The sequence below is a fragment of the Lithobates pipiens genome, unplaced genomic scaffold, assembly GCF_037356315.1.
Source record: "Lithobates pipiens isolate NorthernLeopardFrog02 unplaced genomic scaffold, aLitPip1_a1.2 Scaffold_23, whole genome shotgun sequence".
Taxonomy (NCBI): Eukaryota; Metazoa; Chordata; class Amphibia; order Anura; family Ranidae; genus Lithobates; species Lithobates pipiens.
Window position 1 is genome coordinate 27,438,876 of NW_027507785.1, and position 25,343 is coordinate 27,464,218.

General features: G+C 39.8%; 1 protein-coding gene across 12 annotated transcripts in view; it reads right to left on the reverse strand.

The window, feature by feature from the left end:
* TENM4 (teneurin transmembrane protein 4) overlaps nt 1–25,343 on the reverse strand; it is a 2,098,843-nt gene that overhangs the window by 31,171 nt on the left and 2,042,329 nt on the right. For all 12 annotated transcript variants that reach the window (XM_077451390.1, XM_077451387.1, XM_077451388.1 and 9 more), the window contains 2 exons: nt 22,737–24,351; nt 18,461–18,603 (listed from right to left, as the gene is read on the reverse strand). In XM_077451390.1, coding sequence (XP_077307516.1) covers nt 18,461–18,603; nt 22,737–24,351 — 1,758 coding nt within the window. The remainder of the gene's footprint in view (nt 1–18,460; nt 18,604–22,736; nt 24,352–25,343) is intronic.

Here is a 25,343-nt window from a genome sequence, read left to right on the forward strand (position 1 = left end):
TGTAGTGTAATGTAAGGTAAGAGCAGCCTCTATTATGTTTCCATCCAGATGGATGGAACAGTAAAATAGGGGAAAGAAGAAAAATAGATGTGGCGCTATACCTTATAAAACTCCCTAGAAAATATAATATAAATAAAATTGTACAAATTTTCCAGCTTGCTGGCTAATACTTTAAAAAACAGCGAGAAACCTTAATGGACTATATAGTAAAATCAATAGTAAAATCAATAGATAATAATAAAGTGCTAGGGGTTAGTACTTATTAATTAGTGAATGCAAAGTGAATATAAATTTTCCAGCTTACTGGTTAGTAAATGCAATAAAACTGTACGGTCCACTCAAATTAGGTAAAGGTGAATAAATAAATATTTAGATAAATAAAACTATCATGAATCAATCAATACTTAATAGTGAAAGCTACTAGAGTTGCTTGTGACTGTGATTATAGCACAACCAAATGAATGGACACAAGGGGAACAATCAAACCTATATAAACGTGAATACTGGTGGGGTGGTGGGTGTAAACACACTGTGTCAAATATCAAAACATGCCAAAAAATACCACAATAAAAAATTAAAAAATAGAAAATTAAAACTAGTGAGGAAATGAAAAATGGTAAAAAATTAAAAATATTTTAGTCCAGAAAGTAAAAAGTAAAAAGTAAAAAATCTAAAAAGTCTTGCGGTGATAAGTCTAATATGAAAGTCCAATTGAATAAAGTTTAAAATTGATATTTAAACATGAAATGAATATTTGGTGGTGAAAAAAGTAAGTGAAGAAAGTGACATCGATATTCGTTCGCAGTGAACGTTTGCAGTGAACGTTTATGGATTTTACTCTCACCAGAGATATGACCCCGTCCGGGGTGGATCAGCCTCCACAGTATAAGCCACTGTGTCGCTTCTTGGGCTGTCTCTGCTATGCTGCTGGGGAGATCCTTCGTTCTTCCGTGGGGATGTTGTACCTCGTTTACATATGATAGAAAAGAGGACTGCCCATGGTGTAGTATGTTTGAAACTCAGTTTATTTGAAACAACCTTAAAAATACTCACATTTAGTACGAAAAAAACGTGTATTGTATTAAAAGCGTTCGGAACATCCACTCGGCTGACACGCCGTTTGTGCTGAAGGTGTACGTATCTGGCCACGCCCTACGCGTTTCGTCATTCAGACGTCATCTGGAGCGGCCATCTTCATACACCTTTCCACTTTTATAGGGTATAGTAACCAATCGCGCATGTGCGGGGTCACAGCCGCCATGTTTGTTAAGGTAATTTTCAATGTTAAGCCTATTATTATGCCGGCCCGGCCGCCATGTTGGTTGGGGGAATTGTCAATACTAAGCCTGTTGTTATGCCGACCCAGCAGGCAGTATATCATTGCGTCTGCTGTTGTTTGTTAAACGCAGATTGGACACTATTCCTACTTAAGTGGAATATATGCTATTAAAACACCTTTATGCACACACATAAATTGATGTAACCATAGAACAAAGATAAAGGATAAAAATAACCATTACAATAATTTGACAATATTTATGGAATTACAATAGTTTAGCAATATTTAAAATAAAAATAAAAATAAAGATTGAATTAAAAAATTACCATAAAAATCTGTAAAAGGGAGACTGAAAATCTGAGGAGAGATTTGAAGGAAGGACTAGAAGGGGGGACTAGTCTATGTGTATATATCTTATTATAGAATCTGAAGGTAAGTTAAAATTAAAATTAAAATTCATCTCAGATATGAAGGAGGCTAGTTGGGTACCAAGGAAAATTTATATTTGACATGCTTGGATGTATTACTTTTGAAATATTGGACTTTATGCTATGTTGCCCAAGGACTAGAATGCTTGATATATTTAAAGGAAGGGAGAAAGAACTCTTTCGTCCAAAGCTATCAATATATGAAACATGTTAAAAAGTATATATTAAAACCATGTATATTAAAAACTTTTTTGTTAAAAAAACTTTTTTGTTAAAAAACTTTTTCTTAAAAAGGTAGAATAGAATATGGTTAACAATAGAATAGTATAGGAATGTTGCTACTTTTGCATTGGGTAGGAGAGTTAAAGTGTTTGGGACATTAGGGTAATAGAACATAGAACATAAGTTTTTCATTAAAGACCTCGTTGATTGTGTGGCATTCGATCTCCACACGATGTGTTAGGACAGGAGTCGGTTAAAAATTGGTTAAAAATTGGTTAAAAATTGGTTAGAAAGCAATTGAGGTCCAAGTCTATGTTCATTCCATCTGGTTGCATTGTTTCCATATTAAAAATCCATCTGGTTTCGTTTTGGGAAATTTTCTTGGTCATATCTTCTCCCCTCCAATGTCCCTTGATTTTATCGATTGCATAAAAAATCATCTGTTTCGGATCTTGATTGTGAAAGTCTCTAAAGTGACGTGAGACACTGTGTTTGTCATATCCTTTCCTAATATTCTTGATATGTTCTTTGATTCTCACATGCAATTCTCTTGTGGTTCTACCCACGTATTGTTTATGGCAAGGACATTCTATAATGTACGTAACGTGCGTACTTTTGCATGAAATGAGTTCCTTAATGTTGAATTCTCTCCCGTTGGTAGTTGAAGTAAATTTTGTAATTTTTCTACTGGTTTTCTTACTTGTACGGCAGGGGAGACATTGGCCACATTTAAAAAAGCCTTTAAGATGTTCGGCAATTTTGATTTGTCGTGGGGGGTCTATCGTGTTTTTCACTAAATTATTTCTTAAGTTGGGAGCTTTTTTGTATATGAAAGAGGGATTATTGGGCAAGATTTGTTTTAGTACGTCATCTGTTTTTAAAATAGGCCACCGTTTTTTGATAATCTTTTCTATCTCTCTGTGTTGTCTATTGAAACCTGTCAGGAAGGCGGTTTCCATATTCCTGGTCTTCTTGGTATTTGTTTTGCTCTCTAGCAATTGATTCCTGTCCATTTTTAATACACTATCTTTGAGAGCCCTTAGTTGGGTTTCTTTGTATCCTTTACTGATGAACCTATTAATGATGACCTCGGCCTGTTTGTTAAAATCTTCTTTTTTTGTGCAATTCCTGTATAATCTTACAAGTTGTCCTCTAGGAATGTTACTAATCCATCTTGGGTGATGGCAGCTTGAGGTAGGAATGTAGCCATTTCTATCCGTGGCCTTGAAAAAGGTTCTAGTGCCCAAGGATCCATCCATTTTAAAAATCTGTAAGTCCAGATAGTCTACGCTCTGGTTGTCCCAACTTCCTGTGAACGTAATATCATAAATGTTTTGATTTATCTCCTCTAAAAATTGCTGTAGTTCCAAGTTGGTGCCTCCCCAGATGATTAAAATATCATCTATGTACCTTTTGTACATCTTGATATTTTTTCTAGTGACTCCATAAATTTGTTCTTCCTCCCAATGGTCCAGGAAGAGGTTTGCCACGCTGGGTGCGTATTTAGCCCCCATTGCTACTCCTTTAGTTTGGACATAGTGTTTGCCTTTATACCAAAAATGGTTGTGGGACATAGCCAGCTCTAGTCCTTCAAGTATATAATCAATCTGTTCTTGTTTTAGTTTGGATCTATTGTGGAGGGCCCATTTTACTCCATTTAGTCCATCTTTCTGTTTAATGTTTGTGTAAAGAGAATTTACATCTATTGTTACTAATATGTCCTTTTCTTCTATGTTGATGTCCTGGAGTTCCTTTAGGAGTTGTCTGCTGTCCTTCAGATATGACTTGCCTTCCACTACCAGTGGTTGTAGGAATCCATCTACATAGGCCCCCAGTCTTGAAAATAAGGAATCTATCCCACTCACTATGGGTCTTCCTGGGGGCTGTGTTTGATTTTTATGTATCTTCGGTACATAATATATCACTGGAATTTTCGGTGCCTTGGGTATGAGATACCTCGATTCCTTCTTATTGAGTATCCCTTTGTTTAGACCCTTGTTAACGTAATCTGTTAGTTTTTTGTTGTGCTCTTCTTTTGGGTTTTTCTTCAATTGTTTGTAGGTGTTTGGAATGCTAAGGAGCTTAGTCATTTCTTCCTCATAGGCGATTTTGTCCAATATCACCAATCCTCCTCCCTTGTCTGCTGGTCTGATCACCACGTCTTTTTTCTTTTCTAATTGTTTGATGGTCTTCCATATGCCCTTTCTTTTTGAGGGTTTAATTGTTAACTCTCTGATATCCTTTTCTACCATTTTTTTAAAAACTTTAATACCTTCATTCTGTTGTTGGTTAGGGTTGAAAACAGAATTGTTTCTTAGTTGGGAATGTTTGTATTGTGTCTCTTCCCTATCCATATTTGTAAAATTCTTATTAGCATAAAACTTCTTTATATTTAATTTCCTTATGAACTTTTGTAAGTCTATGAAGGTCTCGAACTTGTCCAGGTTCTTGTCTGGTGCAAATTTTAGGCCTAGGTCTAGTATTTTGAGTTCCTCCTCATTAAAAGTGACCCGGCTAAGAGGAGGCAACAAGAAAAAGAAGGAGAGAACACTAGGGAAAGGCATCTATAATCTTAGCCGGGTCACTTTTAATGAGGAGGAACTCAAAATACTAGACCTAGGCCTAAAATTTGCACCAGACAAGAACCTGGACAAGTTCGAGACCTTCATAGACTTACAAAAGTTCATAAGGAAATTAAATATAAAGAAGTTTTATGCTAATAAGAATTTTACAAATATGGATAGGGAAGAGACACAATACAAACATTCCCAACTAAGAAACAATTCTGTTTTCAACCCTAACCAACAACAGAATGAAGGTATTAAAGTTTTTAAAAAAATGGTAGAAAAGGATATCAGAGAGTTAACAATTAAACCCTCAAAAAGAAAGGGCATATGGAAGACCATCAAACAATTAGAAAAGAAAAAAGACGTGGTGATCAGACCAGCAGACAAGGGAGGAGGATTGGTGATATTGGACAAAATCGCCTATGAGGAAGAAATGACTAAGCTCCTTAGCATTCCAAACACCTACAAACAATTGAAGAAAAACCCAAAAGAAGAGCACAACAAAAAACTAACAGATTACGTTAACAAGGGTCTAAACAAAGGGATACTCAATAAGAAGGAATCGAGGTATCTCATACCCAAGGCACCGAAAATTCCAGTGATATATTATGTACCGAAGATACATAAAAATCAAACACAGCCCCCAGGAAGACCCATAGTGAGTGGGATAGATTCCTTATTTTCAAGACTGGGGGCCTATGTAGATGGATTCCTACAACCACTGGTAGTGGAAGGCAAGTCATATCTGAAGGACAGCAGACAACTCCTAAAGGAACTCCAGGACATCAACATAGAAGAAAAGGACATATTAGTAACAATAGATGTAAATTCTCTTTACACAAACATTAAACAGAAAGATGGACTAAATGGAGTAAAATGGGCCCTCCACAATAGATCCAAACTAAAACAAGAACAGATTGATTATATACTTGAAGGACTAGAGCTGGCTATGTCCCACAACCATTTTTGGTATAAAGGCAAACACTATGTCCAAACTAAAGGAGTAGCAATGGGGGCTAAATACGCACCCAGCGTGGCAAACCTCTTCCTGGACCATTGGGAGGAAGAACAAATTTATGGAGTCACTAGAAAAAATATCAAGATGTACAAAAGGTACATAGATGATATTTTAATCATCTGGGGAGGCACCAACTTGGAACTACAGCAATTTTTAGAGGAGATAAATCAAAACATTTATGATATTACGTTCACAGGAAGTTGGGACAACCAGAGCGTAGACTATCTGGACTTACAGATTTTTAAAATGGATGGATCCTTGGGCACTAGAACCTTTTTCAAGGCCACGGATAGAAATGGCTACATTCCTACCTCAAGCTGCCATCACCCAAGATGGATTAGTAACATTCCTAGAGGACAACTTGTAAGATTATACAGGAATTGCACAAAAAAAGAAGATTTTAACAAACAGGCCGAGGTCATCATTAATAGGTTCATCAGTAAAGGATACAAAGAAACCCAACTAAGGGCTCTCAAAGATAGTGTATTAAAAATGGACAGGAATCAATTGCTAGAGAGCAAAACAAATACCAAGAAGACCAGGAATATGGAAACCGCCTTCCTGACAGGTTTCAATAGACAACACAGAGAGATAGAAAAGATTATCAAAAAACGGTGGCCTATTTTAAAAACAGATGACGTACTAAAACAAATCTTGCCCAATAATCCCTCTTTCATATACAAAAAAGCTCCCAACTTAAGAAATAATTTAGTGAAAAACACGATAGACCCCCCACGACAAATCAAAATTGCCGAACATCTTAAAGGCTTTTTTAAATGTGGCCAATGTCTCCCCTGCCGTACAAGTAAGAAAACCAGTAGAAAAATTACAAAATTTACTTCAACTACCAACGGGAGAGAATTCAACATTAAGGAACTCATTTCATGCAAAAGTACGCACGTTACGTACATTATAGAATGTCCTTGCCATAAACAATACGTGGGTAGAACCACAAGAGAATTGCATGTGAGAATCAAAGAACATATCAAGAATATTAGGAAAGGATATGACAAACACAGTGTCTCACGTCACTTTAGAGACTTTCACAATCAAGATCCGAAACAGATGATTTTTTATGCAATCGATAAAATCAAGGGACATTGGAGGGGAGAAGATATGACCAAGAAAATTTCCCAAAACGAAACCAGATGGATTTTTAATATGGAAACAATGCAACCAGATGGAATGAACATAGACTTGGACCTCAATTGCTTTCTAACCAATTTTTAACCAATTTTTAACCAATTTTTAACCGACTCCTGTCCTAACACATCGTGTGGAGATCGAATGCCACACAATCAACGAGGTCTTTAATGAAAAACTTATGTTCTATGTTCTATTACCCTAATGTCCCAAACACTTTAACTCTCCTACCCAATGCAAAAGTAGCAACATTCCTATACTATTCTATTGTTAACCATATTCTATTCTACCTTTTTAAGAAAAAGTTTTTTAACAAAAAAGTTTTTTTAACAAAAAAGTTTTTAATATACATGGTTTTAATATATACTTTTTAACATGTTTCATATATTGATAGCTTTGGACGAAAGAGTTCTTTCTCCCTTCCTTTAAATATATCAAGCATTCTAGTCCTTGGGCAACATAGCATAAAGTCCAATATTTCAAAAGTAATACATCCAAGCATGTCAAATATAAATTTTCCTTGGTACCCAACTAGCCTCCTTCATATCTGAGATGAATTTTAATTTTAATTTTAACTTACCTTCAGATTCTATAATAAGATATATACACATAGACTAGTCCCCCCTTCTAGTCCTTCCTTCAAATCTCTCCTCAGATTTTCAGTCTCCCTTTTACAGATTTTTATGGTAATTTTTTAATTCAATCTTTATTTTTATTTTTATTTTAAATATTGCTAAACTATTGTAATTCCATAAATATTGTCAAATTATTGTAATGGTTATTTTTATCCTTTATCTTTGTTCTATGGTTACATCAATTTATGTGTGTGCATAAAGGTGTTTTAATAGCATATATTCCACTTAAGTAGGAATAGTGTCCAATCTGCGTTTAACAAACAACAGCAGACGCAATGATATACTGCCTGCTGGGTCGGCATAACAACAGGCTTAGTATTGACAATTCCCCCAACCAACATGGCGGCCGGGCCGGCATAATAATAGGCTTAACATTGAAAATTACCTTAACAAACATGGCGGCTGTGACCCCGCACATGCGCGATTGGTTACTATACCCTATAAAAGTGGAAAGGTGTATGAAGATGGCCGCTCCAGATGACGTCTGAATGACGAAACGCGTAGGGCGTGGCCAGATACGTACACCTTCAGCACAAACGGCGTGTCAGCCGAGTGGATGTTCCGAACGCTTTTAATACAATACACGTTTTTTTCGTACTAAATGTGAGTATTTTTAAGGTTGTTTCAAATAAACTGAGTTTCAAACATACTACACCATGGGCAGTCCTCTTTTCTATCATATGTAAACGAGGTACAACATCCCCACGGAAGAACGAAGGATCTCCCCAGCAGCATAGCAGAGACAGCCCAAGAAGCGACACAGTGGCTTATACTGTGGAGGCTGATCCACCCCGGACGGGGTCATATCTCTGGTGAGAGTAAAATCCATAAACGTTCACTGCAAACGTTCACTGCGAACGAATATCGATGTCACTTTCTTCACTTACTTTTTTCACCACCAAATATTCATTTCATGTTTAAATATCAATTTTAAACTTTATTCAATTGGACTTTCATATTAGACTTATCACCGCAAGACTTTTTAGATTTTTTACTTTTTACTTTTTACTTTCTGGACTAAAATATTTTTAATTTTTTACCATTTTTCATTTCCTCACTAGTTTTAATTTTCTATTTTTTAATTTTTTATTGTGGTATTTTTTGGCATGTTTTGATATTTGACACAGTGTGTTTACACCCACCACCCCACCAGTATTCACGTTTATATAGGTTTGATTGTTCCCCTTGTGTCCATTCATTTGGTTGTGCTATAATCACAGTCACAAGCAACTCTAGTAGCTTTCACTATTAAGTATTGATTGATTCATGATAGTTTTATTTATCTAAATATTTATTTATTCACCTTTACCTAATTTGAGTGGACCGTACAGTTTTATTGCATTTACTAACCAGTAAGCTGGAAAATTTATATTCACTTTGCATTCACTAATTAATAAGTACTAACCCCTAGCACTTTATTATTATCTATTGATTTTACTATTGATTTTACTATATAGTCCATTAAGGTTTCTCGCTGTTTTTTAAAGTATTAGCCAGCAAGCTGGAAAATTTGTACAATTTTATTTATATTATATTTTCTAGGGAGTTTTATAAGGTATAGCGCCACATCTATTTTTCTTCTTTCCCCTATTTTACTGTTCCATCCATCTGGATGGAAACATAATAGAGGCTGCTCTTACCTTACATTACACTACAGACTCTCTGTATAACAGATTCCATAGCGCACCCTATCCCTCTGTTTAATTACCATTTATTTAAAGTCCCACGACTTTAAAATCTTTAGGGTGCAGCAATGGACCTTTTCAAATATGTTAACAGTAGAGCCATTAATCTGGTTGAAGTGTTCAACCAAGAACAGGTAGTAAATAAACAAGATCTGGATAGCCTGTTTAAACAGTTGAAACATAATTTAGAGAAACAATTAAGAGTGTGGTGGGACATAGCCATTTTGGAGATGTATATCTCAGAAAAAATAACACCGAGGAGACTAAGATGGGACGTCTCACCCAATGACGCTCTAAATGATAAACACCTAATGGAAGAGTGGTACAAATTTTTCAATGAAAGCGAAACGTTTTTACTACAGAAAATAGTAGCTAGAAGACAAGTCAAACTTAAAAATATTGAAATAGAGATTTTACAAATCAGAGACCATATGTTGGCATATAGCGACACAAATGAATATAAAGAGAAAGAAAAATGTTTACAGGAAACCATTAAGAAATATGATAAGGATATCCAACAGAAAAAACAGAAAAAGTTCCGCAGAGACGTGCTGGACTACAAAAACCAACAAGTATACAAGTGGCAGACAGACATTACCTATACAGAAGAAGAAAATGACATATCCATGGGAGAAGACTCAGTAGAAGAACAAGACAATAGGATAGTTGAAACATGGCAACAACCTACACCGACCCCAAATAGGATGGGAAGAACCACAGCACCTCGCACACCGAATTACCAGAGGACTGAAACAAGTAATTATAACAACACCAATAGAAGGGAATGGGATACCCCTAGAGGTAACCAATATCAAGACCCAGGGACTTATAACATTCCGACACATCAAAATAGATACTCTCCCCTTAGGGATCATCCTCGAGCAACATCTTTTCATAACAGATACCAAAGGGATTTTCACAGGGACCAAGGCCACAGACCACCGGGCAATCCCCCATATGGACAGAAAGGGGGATGGAGACCATTTCGGTACCCACCAAGAAATCAATACCAGGGTCCACCCAGAAGAAATGGAGGTTGGAATCCCAGATGGAATGGCCCAGGGCAGACAAGAAGAGAATACACGGAATTCCCAGAGAACCAGAGGAGAGAATACAGACCACCAAGATGGGTAGAAGAAAACGAAAGAGGGGAAAGAGAGGAGGCAACAAGAAAAAGAAGGAGAGAACACTAGGGAAAGGCATCTATAATCTTAGCCGGGTCACTTTTAATGAGGAGGAACTCAAAATACTAGACCTAGGCCTAAAATTTGCACCAGACAAGAACCTGGACAAGTTCGAGACCTTCATAGACTTACAAAAGTTCATAAGGAAATTAAATATAAAGAAGTTTTATGCTAATAAGAATTTTACAAATATGGATAGGGAAGAGACACAATACAAACATTCCCAACTAAGAAACAATTCTGTTTTCAACCCTAACCAACAACAGAATGAAGGTATTAAAGTTTTTAAAAAAATGGTAGAAAAGGATATCAGAGAGTTAACAATTAAACCCTCAAAAAGAAAGGGCATATGGAAGACCATCAAACAATTAGAAAAGAAAAAAGACGTGGTGATCAGACCAGCAGACAAGGGAGGAGGATTGGTGATATTGGACAAAATCGCCTATGAGGAAGAAATGACTAAGCTCCTTAGCATTCCAAACACCTACAAACAATTGAAGAAAAACCCAAAAGAAGAGCACAACAAAAAACTAACAGATTACGTTAACAAGGGTCTAAACAAAGGGATACTCAATAAGAAGGAATCGAGGTATCTCATACCCAAGGCACCGAAAATTCCAGTGATATATTATGTACCGAAGATACATAAAAATCAAACACAGCCCCCAGGAAGACCCATAGTGAGTGGGATAGATTCCTTATTTTCAAGACTGGGGGCCTATGTAGATGGATTCCTACAACCACTGGTAGTGGAAGGCAAGTCATATCTGAAGGACAGCAGACAACTCCTAAAGGAACTCCAGGACATCAACATAGAAGAAAAGGACATATTAGTAACAATAGATGTAAATTCTCTTTACACAAACATTAAACAGAAAGATGGACTAAATGGAGTAAAATGGGCCCTCCACAATAGATCCAAACTAAAACAAGAACAGATTGATTATATACTTGAAGGACTAGAGCTGGCTATGTCCCACAACCATTTTTGGTATAAAGGCAAACACTATGTCCAAACTAAAGGAGTAGCAATGGGGGCTAAATACGCACCCAGCGTGGCAAACCTCTTCCTGGACCATTGGGAGGAAGAACAAATTTATGGAGTCACTAGAAAAAATATCAAGATGTACAAAAGGTACATAGATGATATTTTAATCATCTGGGGAGGCACCAACTTGGAACTACAGCAATTTTTAGAGGAGATAAATCAAAACATTTATGATATTACGTTCACAGGAAGTTGGGACAACCAGAGCGTAGACTATCTGGACTTACAGATTTTTAAAATGGATGGATCCTTGGGCACTAGAACCTTTTTCAAGGCCACGGATAGAAATGGCTACATTCCTACCTCAAGCTGCCATCACCCAAGATGGATTAGTAACATTCCTAGAGGACAACTTGTAAGATTATACAGGAATTGCACAAAAAAAGAAGATTTTAACAAACAGGCCGAGGTCATCATTAATAGGTTCATCAGTAAAGGATACAAAGAAACCCAACTAAGGGCTCTCAAAGATAGTGTATTAAAAATGGACAGGAATCAATTGCTAGAGAGCAAAACAAATACCAAGAAGACCAGGAATATGGAAACCGCCTTCCTGACAGGTTTCAATAGACAACACAGAGAGATAGAAAAGATTATCAAAAAACGGTGGCCTATTTTAAAAACAGATGACGTACTAAAACAAATCTTGCCCAATAATCCCTCTTTCATATACAAAAAAGCTCCCAACTTAAGAAATAATTTAGTGAAAAACACGATAGACCCCCCACGACAAATCAAAATTGCCGAACATCTTAAAGGCTTTTTTAAATGTGGCCAATGTCTCCCCTGCCGTACAAGTAAGAAAACCAGTAGAAAAATTACAAAATTTACTTCAACTACCAACGGGAGAGAATTCAACATTAAGGAACTCATTTCATGCAAAAGTACGCACGTTACGTACATTATAGAATGTCCTTGCCATAAACAATACGTGGGTAGAACCACAAGAGAATTGCATGTGAGAATCAAAGAACATATCAAGAATATTAGGAAAGGATATGACAAACACAGTGTCTCACGTCACTTTAGAGACTTTCACAATCAAGATCCGAAACAGATGATTTTTTATGCAATCGATAAAATCAAGGGACATTGGAGGGGAGAAGATATGACCAAGAAAATTTCCCAAAACGAAACCAGATGGATTTTTAATATGGAAACAATGCAACCAGATGGAATGAACATAGACTTGGACCTCAATTGCTTTCTAACCAATTTTTAACCAATTTTTAACCAATTTTTAACCGACTCCTGTCCTAACACATCGTGTGGAGATCGAATGCCACACAATCAACGAGGTCTTTAATGAAAAACTTATGTTCTATGTTCTATTACCCTAATGTCCCAAACACTTTAACTCTCCTACCCAATGCAAAAGTAGCAACATTCCTATACTATTCTATTGTTAACCATATTCTATTCTACCTTTTTAAGAAAAAGTTTTTTAACAAAAAAGTTTTTTTAACAAAAAAGTTTTTAATATACATGGTTTTAATATATACTTTTTAACATGTTTCATATATTGATAGCTTTGGACGAAAGAGTTCTTTCTCCCTTCCTTTAAATATATCAAGCATTCTAGTCCTTGGGCAACATAGCATAAAGTCCAATATTTCAAAAGTAATACATCCAAGCATGTCAAATATAAATTTTCCTTGGTACCCAACTAGCCTCCTTCATATCTGAGATGAATTTTAATTTTAATTTTAACTTACCTTCAGATTCTATAATAAGATATATACACATAGACTAGTCCCCCCTTCTAGTCCTTCCTTCAAATCTCTCCTCAGATTTTCAGTCTCCCTTTTACAGATTTTTATGGTAATTTTTTAATTCAATCTTTATTTTTATTTTTATTTTAAATATTGCTAAACTATTGTAATTCCATAAATATTGTCAAATTATTGTAATGGTTATTTTTATCCTTTATCTTTGTTCTATGGTTACATCAATTTATGTGTGTGCATAAAGGTGTTTTAATAGCATATATTCCACTTAAGTAGGAATAGTGTCCAATCTGCGTTTAACAAACAACAGCAGACGCAATGATATACTGCCTGCTGGGTCGGCATAACAACAGGCTTAGTATTGACAATTCCCCCAACCAACATGGCGGCCGGGCCGGCATAATAATAGGCTTAACATTGAAAATTACCTTAACAAACATGGCGGCTGTGACCCCGCACATGCGCGATTGGTTACTATACCCTATAAAAGTGGAAAGGTGTATGAAGATGGCCGCTCCAGATGACGTCTGAATGACGAAACGCGTAGGGCGTGGCCAGATACGTACACCTTCAGCACAAACGGCGTGTCAGCCGAGTGGATGTTCCGAACGCTTTTAATACAATACACGTTTTTTTCGTACTAAATGTGAGTATTTTTAAGGTTGTTTCAAATAAACTGAGTTTCAAACATACTACACCATGGGCAGTCCTCTTTTCTATCATATGTAAACGAGGTACAACATCCCCACGGAAGAACGAAGGATCTCCCCAGCAGCATAGCAGAGACAGCCCAAGAAGCGACACAGTGGCTTATACTGTGGAGGCTGATCCACCCCGGACGGGGTCATATCTCTGGTGAGAGTAAAATCCATAAACGTTCACTGCAAACGTTCACTGCGAACGAATATCGATGTCACTTTCTTCACTTACTTTTTTCACCACCAAATATTCATTTCATGTTTAAATATCAATTTTAAACTTTATTCAATTGGACTTTCATATTAGACTTATCACCGCAAGACTTTTTAGATTTTTTACTTTTTACTTTTTACTTTCTGGACTAAAATATTTTTAATTTTTTACCATTTTTCATTTCCTCACTAGTTTTAATTTTCTATTTTTTAATTTTTTATTGTGGTATTTTTTGGCATGTTTTGATATTTGACACAGTGTGTTTACACCCACCACCCCACCAGTATTCACGTTTATATAGGTTTGATTGTTCCCCTTGTGTCCATTCATTTGGTTGTGCTATAATCACAGTCACAAGCAACTCTAGTAGCTTTCACTATTAAGTATTGATTGATTCATGATAGTTTTATTTATCTAAATATTTATTTATTCACCTTTACCTAATTTGAGTGGACCGTACAGTTTTATTGCATTTACTAACCAGTAAGCTGGAAAATTTATATTCACTTTGCATTCACTAATTAATAAGTACTAACCCCTAGCACTTTATTATTATCTATTGATTTTACTATTGATTTTACTATATAGTCCATTAAGGTTTCTCGCTGTTTTTTAAAGTATTAGCCAGCAAGCTGGAAAATTTGTACAATTTTATTTATATTATATTTTCTAGGGAGTTTTATAAGGTATAGCGCCACATCTATTTTTCTTCTTTCCCCGAAGACCTAACAAGGACCAGGGGAAGACCTAACAAGGACCAGGGGAAGACCTAACAAGGAGCAGAGAGGAACTAACAAGGAGCAGAGAGGAACTAACAAGGAGCAGAGAGGAACTAACAAGGAGCAGAGAGGAACTAACAAAGAGCAGAGGAGGAACTAACAAAGAGCAGGGGAGGACCTCACAAAGAGCAGGGGAGGACCTCACAAAGAGCAGGGGAGGACCTCACAAAGAGCAGGGGAGGACCTCACAAAGAGCAGGGGAGGACCTCACAAAGAGCAGGGGAGGACCATACAAAGAGCAGGGGAGGACCTCACAAAGAGCAGGGGAGGACCTCACAAGGAGCAGGGGAGGACCTCACAAGGAGCAGGGGAGGACCTCACAAGGAGCAGGGGAGGACCTCACAAGGAGCAGGGGAGGAACAAGGAGCAGGGGAGGAACAAGGAGCAGGGGAGGAACAAGGAGCAGGGGAGGAACAAGGAGCAGGGGAGGAACTAACAAGAGAGCAGGGGAGGAACTAACAAGAGAGCAGGGGAGGAACTAACAAGAGAGCAGGGGAGGAACTAACAAGAGAGCAGGGGAGGAACTAACAAGAGAGCAGGGGAGGAACTAACAAGAGAGCAACAAGAGAGCAACAAGAGAGCAGGGGAGGAACTAACAAGAGAGCAGGGAGGAAATAACAAGAGAGCAGGGAGGAAATAACAAGAGAGCAGGGAGGAAATAACAAGAGAGCAGGGGAGGACCTCCCAAGGAGCAGGGGAGGACCTCCCAAGGAGCAGGGGAGGATCTCACGAGGAGCAGGGGAGGATCTCACGAGGAGCAGGGGAGGATCTCACGAGGAACAGGGGAGGATCTCACAAGGAGCAGGGGAGGATCTCACAAGGAGCAGGGGAGGATCTCACAAGGAGCAGGGGAGGAGCTCACAAAGAGCAGGGGAGGAGCTCACAAAGAGCAGGGGAGGACCTAACAAGGAGCAGGGGAGGACCTAACAAGGAGCAGGGGAGGACCTAACAAGGAGCAGGGGAGGACCTAACAAGGAGCAGGGAGGAACTAACAAGAGAGCAGGGAGGAACTAACAAGAGAGCAGGGAGGAATTAACAAGAGAGCAGGGAGGAACTAACAAGAGAGCAGAGAGGAACTAACAAGAGAGCAGGGAGGAACTAACAAGGAGCAGGGAGGACCTCACAAGATGCAGGAAGGACCTCACAAGATGCAGGAAGGACCTCACAAGTAGCAGGAAGGACCTCACTAGGAGCAGGGAGAACCTCACAAGTAATGATCAAAAATAGCATGCTGGAGACGAACGTTCTTGTGCCTGGATATCAGCTCTTTTGCCAAAAAGACAAAAATCCTTCTTGGCTTTGAAAGGTCAATCAGATAAATTTAGGGTCAACATATTGTACCTATTCAGAAACACATCCAGTCTTTGTTCTTATAAACTTGACTAAAATAGGGTTTTCAAGCCATTAAAAATACCTAACCGCACAGGACATCTAGGTCTCTGTGGGCTGACGAGTCTCCGGGGATTCAAATACCGGGCCTCCTCTGTTCTCTATCCATTGAACGCAGAGCCTTCAAAGTGATTGATCTGTCCATTTTATATGGCCAAAGCTGTCAAAGTGAAGTGTTAAATTTTTCAAACAGACTGGAGGAGAGACTTTTTAGCATTCTTTTTCTCCTGAGAGGTTAGAGGCCAGGAAAAAGGTAAAAAGGTCTTTAGAGCCACTGTTTTTTTTTTTTTTGAAACAGTTCTGGACTTTTTTCAAACCGGTGAGTATATTAAAGTGTTTGGGAAAACTTGCAGCTCGGTATCGACAGCCAAAAAAAAAAATATTAATATTAATCTCTTTTTAAGTAGCCGGACACTTGCCTTTTATATTTTTGAAACGCAGCACAGAGTGGAAACGCCGGAGTAAAGTGCGGCTTTGGAAATGAACCCTCGCTAGGTTTTGCTGGGGTTTTGCCGCTCCCTTTGACTAATGGATGCCTTTAGCCATACATAATTGATTGCATAACAAATTAAGAAGTCATTTAGCTGTTACCACTTAAAAGTGTAAAATCCATTAGGAGTCGATACGGGCTCAGGGTGTGAATTCTCACAGAGAAAAGTGTTTTTAACTAGAGACCTCGGAGACCAATGTACTAGTACAGGATGGCAAACACAGGCAGGGCGGCCAGGTCCCCTGTGTCATGGACTTACACCATACCGAGGCTGTTAAAGTGGACCTGGCATCAGATATAATTTTTCATGCTCAGTAATGTATCAGGTGTTTATTACCTCGCACACAAATCCCAGTAATCCCCCTTTTCTCCCTAGGAGGACAGTGCCATCTTTGTTCAGGAATCATCCAAGGTCAGCATCTACTTTCGCACCAATATGCCACCTCAGAGATAATGGGATACTGAAAATCCTGCTGCCTGTGCAGTTCTTGGCAGTGTCTGCCAATGTCTGACACAGATCTGCCCCCCCACTGAAGCCTCTGCATTAAAAGGTACAAAAAAAAACCCTTCAGGGTACAGCCTCCCACCTTATACTTACCTGAGTCACATCTTGATCCAGCAATGTGCATGAGAGCAGCGGCTCTCCCTCTCGTCATCAGCTTACACAGCAGTGGGAGCCATTGGCTCCCACTGCTGTTGATCACAGCCAGTGAGACAACGAGGAAACAGCGGGAGCAGGGCCAAGCCTCGCTAATGTCCATTCACAGGAGCCTGGCTTGGGAGCGAGCCTGTTTGAGTGCCCCCATAGCAAGAAACTTGCTATTGGAGGCACTCAGCAGAAGGGCGAAGCCAGGACCACCGACAGGGGACCCAAAAAGGGAATTTGGAACTGCTCTATGCAAAACCAATGCACAAAGCATAACATGTTTGTTATTTAAAAAAAATCACAATCTTTACAATTACTTTAAGTCTTAATGGCACCCCCAACACACCTAGCTAACATGCTCACATAATAGCATGCCAAAATGCATGGTAACAAAAGACCATGCTTTCTTCTGCAGCGCAATAAAACAAAAAAAAAAGGTCATGCCCTTTTTCGGATGCGGTAAACAGCCCATTGAAATGAATGGGTTGCTCTACCGCATACCTGAAAAAATGCGCAGCAACGAAAGCTGCTGCATCACACTTGTGAATCTAGCCTTAAGCTTCGTTCCCACCTATGCAGGTGCAACGGTGCATGCACACTTTTCTATGATTTTGTGCATTACGCCATTCATTGCTCTACATGTTGAAAATGCAAAAAGGAAATGCATGAGTCATTTTTAAAACCACATTGCACCAAAATACACGATGCTTCTTTTTTAATGCAAAACCGCACGTTAGCACGGTGTGTGGGGGTGTTTCAAGAATTAATGGTACTGCTGGGTAGCACATTTTTTGTACGTTGCAGGAAGGCACACTTTTTTTGCTCATTCCTGCAATGCACATATATGAATTGAGCCTTTTACGTGGAATGTCAGGATTTAACCCCCTGACTCCCACCAATTCCTGAAGTCTATCCTCTTATTTAAAAAAAAAAAAATAGACAAATGTTTTATTGCAGTCCACTAGCTGGTCCGGTGATGTCACGGAAGCCTCCTCATTTTCTTCCGATTCTGGACACTATTCCAGGCAGAGCGTTGTTTGCATTAGTTAAGTCCCGAAGTACTGTGAGACCAACCTGTGCCCCCTGTAAAACCACAGGGAGGGCTCACAGGAATTGAGCAGAATAAAATAACTGTTGTTCTGCACGAAGATGCCTGCCAGCATTTGGCTGAGGAGGAAGACGGGGACAACACACTGGAGCATGCCGGGGAGGAAAGTAGACATTGGGAATTTTTTTTGAATATGGAGGATCCCAATATATTTTCTTGGAAGTTCTACATCAGTAAAGCGACATAGCAACCCACATTACCTTGCTGTTATCCCATTCCTGCGTCTTCATCTGAGTGCTCTGTAGTTCGTATGACGGTTCCATGGCATCGATCTCCGGCCTGGGGTAACCAGGAATGACGTTGTGCAACTGGAAGCCGAAGGTCAGAAGCCAACTGTTCACATCTAGGTGAAAGAAGAAGACAACATTGAGCATTGTGCAGTTTGGGATCAGGCTTATTGAATCTGAACATGAGATTATCGGCATCATTGAAGTTTAAAGAGGTCGCAGTGCATCTGAGTTCTTGGGTCTGTACATCAGCTGTGCCCATCATAAAGAGATCCCACCATCCTTTCACTAAATGTCCAGGTCTGTACACCCGGTGTGTCCATTATAAGGGCTCCAACCATCCCTGAGCTGGGTTCCTAGGTCTGCACAACTGCTGTACCCATTGTGAGAAGTTCCTACCATCCTTTTGCCGAGTCCCTGTGTCTGCACATGTGGGGAATTCAACTATCCCTGTTCTGGGTTCCTGGGTCTGTACAACTGCTGTTCCCATTATAAGGGTTTCCCAAAATTCCTGTGCCGAGTTTCCAGCTCTGCAAACCTGCTGTGCTCATAATGAGGGTTTCCCACCATCCCTGTGCTGCGTTCCCAAATCTGTACACCTACTGTGGCCATTATGGGGGCTCCCACCATCCCTGTGCTGAGTTCCTGGGTCTGTATACCTACTGTGCCCATTATGAGGAGTTCCCACCATCACTGTGCGGAGTTCCTGGGTCTGCACACCTGCTGTGCCCATTATGAGGGTCTCTCACCCTGCCTGTGCTGCAATCCTTGGTCTGGACAACTGCTGTGTTCATTAAGAGATTTTCCCACTAGCCCTTTGCTGAGTTTCCAGGTCTGCACACTTTCTGAGCCCATTATGAGGGATTACCACCACCCCTTTGCTGAGTTATTGGGTCTGTATATCTACTGTGCCCATTATGAGGGGTTCCCACCATCCCTTTACTCAGTTCCAGGGTCGGTTTACCTACTGTGGCCATTATAAGGGGTTCCCACCATCCCTTTACTGAGTTCTATGGTCTGCACGCTTGCTGATCCCATTATGAAAGAGTCCTAGCACCCCTTTGCTAAGCTCACAGGTTTGTACACCTGCTGTGCCCATTATGAGGAGTTCCCACCATACCTGTGCTCTAGGCAACTCCATCTATCCCTGCTCTGAGTTCCTGGCTCTGTACACCTTCCATGCTCATTATGAGGGGTTCCCACCATGCTTGGTCTGAGTTCCTGGGTCTGTGCACCTTCTGTGCCCACTATGAAGGGGTTCCACCATGCGTGGACTGAGTTCCTGGGTCTGTACCCCTGCTGTACCCATTATGAGGGATCCCCACCATCCCTGCTGAATCTTTTATTAACTGTATATTATGGAGAATGTAACAGAAGAACACACAAAAGGAAGCCAGGAGCACTCAAAATTTCCACATAGAGAACAGCAGAGTCAGGAAATATGGCAGGAAGATGTCACCACTGGAGGGTAACCATGATCAGAGACAAGGGGCTGAATCACACCTTCAAGCTTCAAATAAAACCTTTTAACATAACTTCCTTATCCTTACCACTTATGTACATGTTCAAAGCCTGCTGGAACCAAATTAATCTGACAATACCTGGCAATCACCTACATGTAAGGAAGCCTTATATCTAAAAATATAGCCAAAACAAAGCTGGGTGAAGACATGCATGTCTTTGGAGATGCATGCCAAGCAGTGCTTGGCTTGTAAAGGATTGCACAGTATGATTTTTTTTTTTTTAACGCAGGAGTACCATGCGCCTCTGTGCATATATCAAAAAAGGCATTCCCATGAACTTCAACCTACACATGCTACAAGCCAACTCAAAAGTGGTTGCAGGGATCAGCAAAGAGCCTGCCTGTCTGTTTCATAGAACACTAGAAAACCCTACAGTCTCTTTTCTCAAAACATTTTCTTTTTGGCTTGCTTTCAGACACCTCACAAGGGCATGTGCTGTATATAAATAATTGTAGGGTGGCAGCACTGAATCATTCACATATGCAAACAGATTTTTTTTTTATTCACAATGATGCACTTATTCATTAAAGAATTAAAAAAAAACAAAAAAACACGTGCTATAAAGATTTGCCACCGGTGCCGATTATTTGTAAGCATATTTAAATAATGACAGTGGCATAGAATAAAGAGTAATTAATCGGCCTTGTCAGCTTGTAGGAACGGCATCTGGACCGTACAAGGATGGTTAAACGCCTGCACAGTCTGCACCCGTGTCCTAGTTCTTCATCCATTATTTGAGTAATGATTCCTAGTATAATAATCAATCACACTGTACTCTTGCCTTTTAATAATGTCCTTGATGAAAAAAAACAGAGGTCGTGATCAAATGCCATGTTTAATTAACTGCCAGCTTGCTACTTGTACAAGTTACTCTTTAATGATGCTGCCGCAAGACGCCCTCACTAAGGGGCCGGCTTTGCCGGCTGCCGTCGCTGAGCCAGGTTGAGGATAAGCCACGTGCTAAAGGGCCAGTAATCATTCAAATTGTGTGTGTTTTTTTTTTTTAATCTGAGAGCTTTTCTTTTTTAGGTGTTTTTACATATAAACAAACTCAAAATAACTAAGAAGGGTTGAAATTTAAGTGCCACACCACTGCTAAGAGGTCCAGATAACACTTGATTCCAGGTTAGGGTAAAGATCAAGAAATAGCCCATGCATTTTGGGGGTTCAGGGAGAACTTTTGGGGGTTCTGTGCCCCCTTCATCAGGGCTTGACTGGCAACCAAGTAAACAAACCAGTAGTAAACTGGACCTACAACGGTATTTATTCCAGTATGAGTTGAAAGCACATGCCTAATCAGGAGCTTGTTTCGCAAGCACTTAGGGGGCACGTAGATCCCTGAAACAGGTTGGCTATATCTTGATCTGTACTCCTAACCTTTACTGGAATAAAGTTGTATCTGGACCTCTTAGCAGTGGTGTGGCGCTTACATTTCAACCCTTACATTTCACTATAAGCCAAGGAAACTGTGGAGATCCTTTGAGGTGTAGAAGCTGCCTGTCCTGGAACCAGATCATTTACACTTTCCTCATAAATAAATAAAACTGCAAACAAAAAACAGCTGAAGCCTTGAAAAAGCCTATAACAACTTTTGTTAAAAGCAATGTAGAATGTTTTTGAATTTGTATAATATATATATATATTTGGGACTAGAAAACAATTTATTTTTCTAGCCATAACGTGCTGCCTTAAGCTCTTGTTCAAGTTTACCTCAATGTTCTTAGCTGTTCTGTGGTTTAAAGAGTTCAATAGCTCAAGCTAAAACACACACACACTGTAGTCAGAGCAGTAACGTCTACCCCTCCATGCCTGTTTGGCTCTGAAAGAGCAACAAGGAGTTTCTATTAGAAAGAGTGTGAAGGTAAGCAGCTGCTGTTGTGGTTCACTCTATAAAATACCTATAATACTCTGTGAATCCAGTATCATGGGTACACCCTGAATTAAAGGATAGATTCACACTGGGAACATGTTCCACCCTAAAAACGGGTGTAAAGTGTAACATGTTCCAGCATCTGCAGACTCTCCTCCCCCCTCTTCCCCCCCCCCCCCCCCCGTGACAGCCAGCAGGGGATCTTCTCCCTGAACCTGATGTCACAACTGGAAAATAACATGGCCATGCGGTAGAGACAGTAGTGGAGACAGAAAACGACTTCAAATGAAGACCTTAAAGCTCCTCCAAAGCAAAAATCAAATGCCATTATATTTCTCTACAAAGGTCATATATGAAACTTTTGTTCCCAGACAAAACTTTTTTTTTTTAATATAGGGTATACACCTTCACCTTCCAGATATTAGAGTTTTGCTTTTCCAAGAAAGAAAGAAAAAAAATCACAATGGGTCATTAAGGCTCTTTTACTACCAGGTCAAACCAGTAACATTTTACAGTAGAAACACATCAGACATTTGCCCCAGTCTCTAAATGTCCCTGACAAACGTAAATTGCACACAATAAAGCCTGAGAATGACAATAATTGTGGGCCATCAAACACAATGATGAGCAATACGACATAATGCATGCCGTCAACACAATGATGAGCAACATTGTCGTAGCGTACCCTAGACGAGATGCACACCAAGATACACAATGGAAGGAAAGTGGAGAAAAACGGCCACGCAAGTTTTATATGAGACCCATTTTGAGGTGAGTCATCAAGGGTTTGACATCTAACCCTACTGCTTGGGCCCATTAAGAAAGAACATTGGTTTGCTTTTCACATTAACCTTACCCGTCATGTAGCACTTGGTGTCTTGCGGTCGGCTTACTGGGTTGTTGTTTTTGAACATATAAAGGTTGAAAGGCATGATGTTGGTGGTGCTTAGCTGCTTCCAGATGTCATGGTCAGGACTTGTCCATCGGCCAGCTAACACGTCGTACTCACGGCGACCCATATGGATAAGCTTAGTGAGAGGGTCAAAGAGGCCACCATGGTAACCTACAATGAGCTGAAAGTTTGGGTTTGAGTCATGGTAAATTTCACCATAGGCAGTATATAAAATCTGCTTGATCATAAGCCCGGAGCCGGTGAAAACTGCCATAGGTGTTCCAATATTGTCGCAGGCGATGTAAAACTCATCTCCACTGCTTAACTCCATGGCAAAGAGATGGCCTTGAAGGTCATAATAGAGGGAAGCAATTTCAGAGCTTGAATGGTTGTAGAAGTGTGTGATCCTAGTGGGGTTTGCCAGGTCGGCATAAAAAAACTGTAAGTGGTGACCATTGTTGGTTTTCCGTGAAATTCTCCTTCCAAGGCCATCATATCTATACCGCACACTCCAACCACTGACTTTATTATATGCTTTAACAAGAAGACCGGCTGAGTTAAAATCGAAAATATCACTTCCCCTTTGCTTAAGAAAACCATCTTCATCCATCCGATACTGGACATCACCCAATCTAGTTATCCGATCCCTCAGATCATACCGTAGTGGCATGAGGCGAATGCTGTTCCCCGGATTTAGCAAGTGTAAATTTCCATTCAAGTCATAATTATACCTCCACTGCTGTTTGTCATTGACGAAAACGGTTTGCAATTGTCCATCATTATCATACTCATAGGTGTACCGTGTGGAGTTAGCATAGGGTCCAACTTTTAACTCCTTCTTTACCACCCGTCCCATATTGTCGTACTGCAACATCATCCAGAACATCATGGACCTGAAGATCTCATATTGTAATTCCCGCACTCGCCCATAGGTGTCAAACTGTTTAGTGTGCGTCATGACCGCTGTAGTTATGATCTGGTTGATATTGTAGTAAATTACGCCAAACTTCCCAAATTGTTCAGTCTTGCCCGAGACATCATCATACCTGTACAAGTCAATTGGCAACGGTGTCTCATTGATAACAGCCTGCATGCTGGTGACTCGAAAGCTATTGTCATAATTGTAGTCGAATCTGGCATTAACCATGCCTTCTTCGGTAAAACGGAATATCTGTCTATCGATCAGAGGTCCGATCTGTCGGTAACGGATGGTGCACGTGAAACCATCATTCTGCAAGTTGACAGTTTTTAGCATGCCCGCAGTTTCATCATACGTGAAAGCTATTTTGGTGGTGTCATACAGAATCTCTGCAAGTTTTGATAGTTTTCCGTATTTGTATATTACGCGTCTTCCAGTACCCATGTACAATGTTTGTAGAAGATGGCCTTCTTCGGAAAAGTCTTGCAGAATAGAGTCATTGCCCTCTGGAGGTCGGTAGATGTTTCTGTAGTATCCGACAGAGCGGACAGTTTCCAAGGTTTGTCTGGCCACGTTGGGCATAGTAACAGAAGAAAGGCGGTTGTTTTTATCAAACTCAAAGATGTACTGTCTCTGGCTGTGAAGAAGTAGCACCATTGACTAAAGAAGAAGAGAAGAAAAAGTTAATTTAATAAAAAGTAATACCATACACTTGTCACTACAGCAATCATACTATATTATTTTTACACTTTATAAGTAAAAGGATTGATCAAACCGTTTTCAGCAGATGTGTACTTCTATTTCCTCTACACCTCAGACTTGAGGCTTCAGTAGGTACATCATCACATTCCCCAAAGCACCCCCCACGTTCATTTCAAAAGTCCGGTCGTGTGTGGGCAATTCTGCTCATTCGGAAAGTCTGCTTCAAAGTCCGCGGTTTGTCCGTCGGACTAAGTCCGCCGGATAGTCCGATCGTGTGTCCGCGGCATAAGATGTCCAAAGGACCTCAACTGTTTGCTCTCAATTCACACACTGATCATGATTACGGACTTTGCTCAAACAATGATCAGCTCAAAGGGAGTTCCTTTTGAGTTTTTTTGCTATTTTCAGGCCAATGGGAGATATATTTAGCCTATGTTTTGGGTCTCCACTGGAGCCTCCCCCTAGTTGAAACGGGGGCCTTTCAAGAAGCATCAGGGCTGCATTCTCACCCGAGAAGTTTTTTTATCTCGAAGCTCAATGCCCGTGGATGCTAAACAAGCAAAATCCCATTCATTTCAAAGGCCCCAGTTAACATCTAAGCTTGAACAGGGGCCATAGAAATGAATACGATTTTGCTTGTTGAGCGTCTTTGAACTACAAAATGTTCAGGTGTGAATGCAGCCTAGTGCAATTTTGTCTCCTGCAACTCTTTGCAGGAAAGAAAATAGCTTGACTCCACCATCAACACTGTCAGTGTTGATGGGGGAATCCCTCTTGTACAGACATTGTGTTCTCCCAGTCATGGGGGTGGGGGATCAGAGTGGGGTGGGGGGAGGATCGGGGGGGGGGAGTCGGGCCCCCTGGAAGAACAGTGATTATTGTTAGCAGCTATGATAGCTGCTAGCAATAATCACATGTAAGATCTGGAAGGCTGATTGTACTCAAGTTGA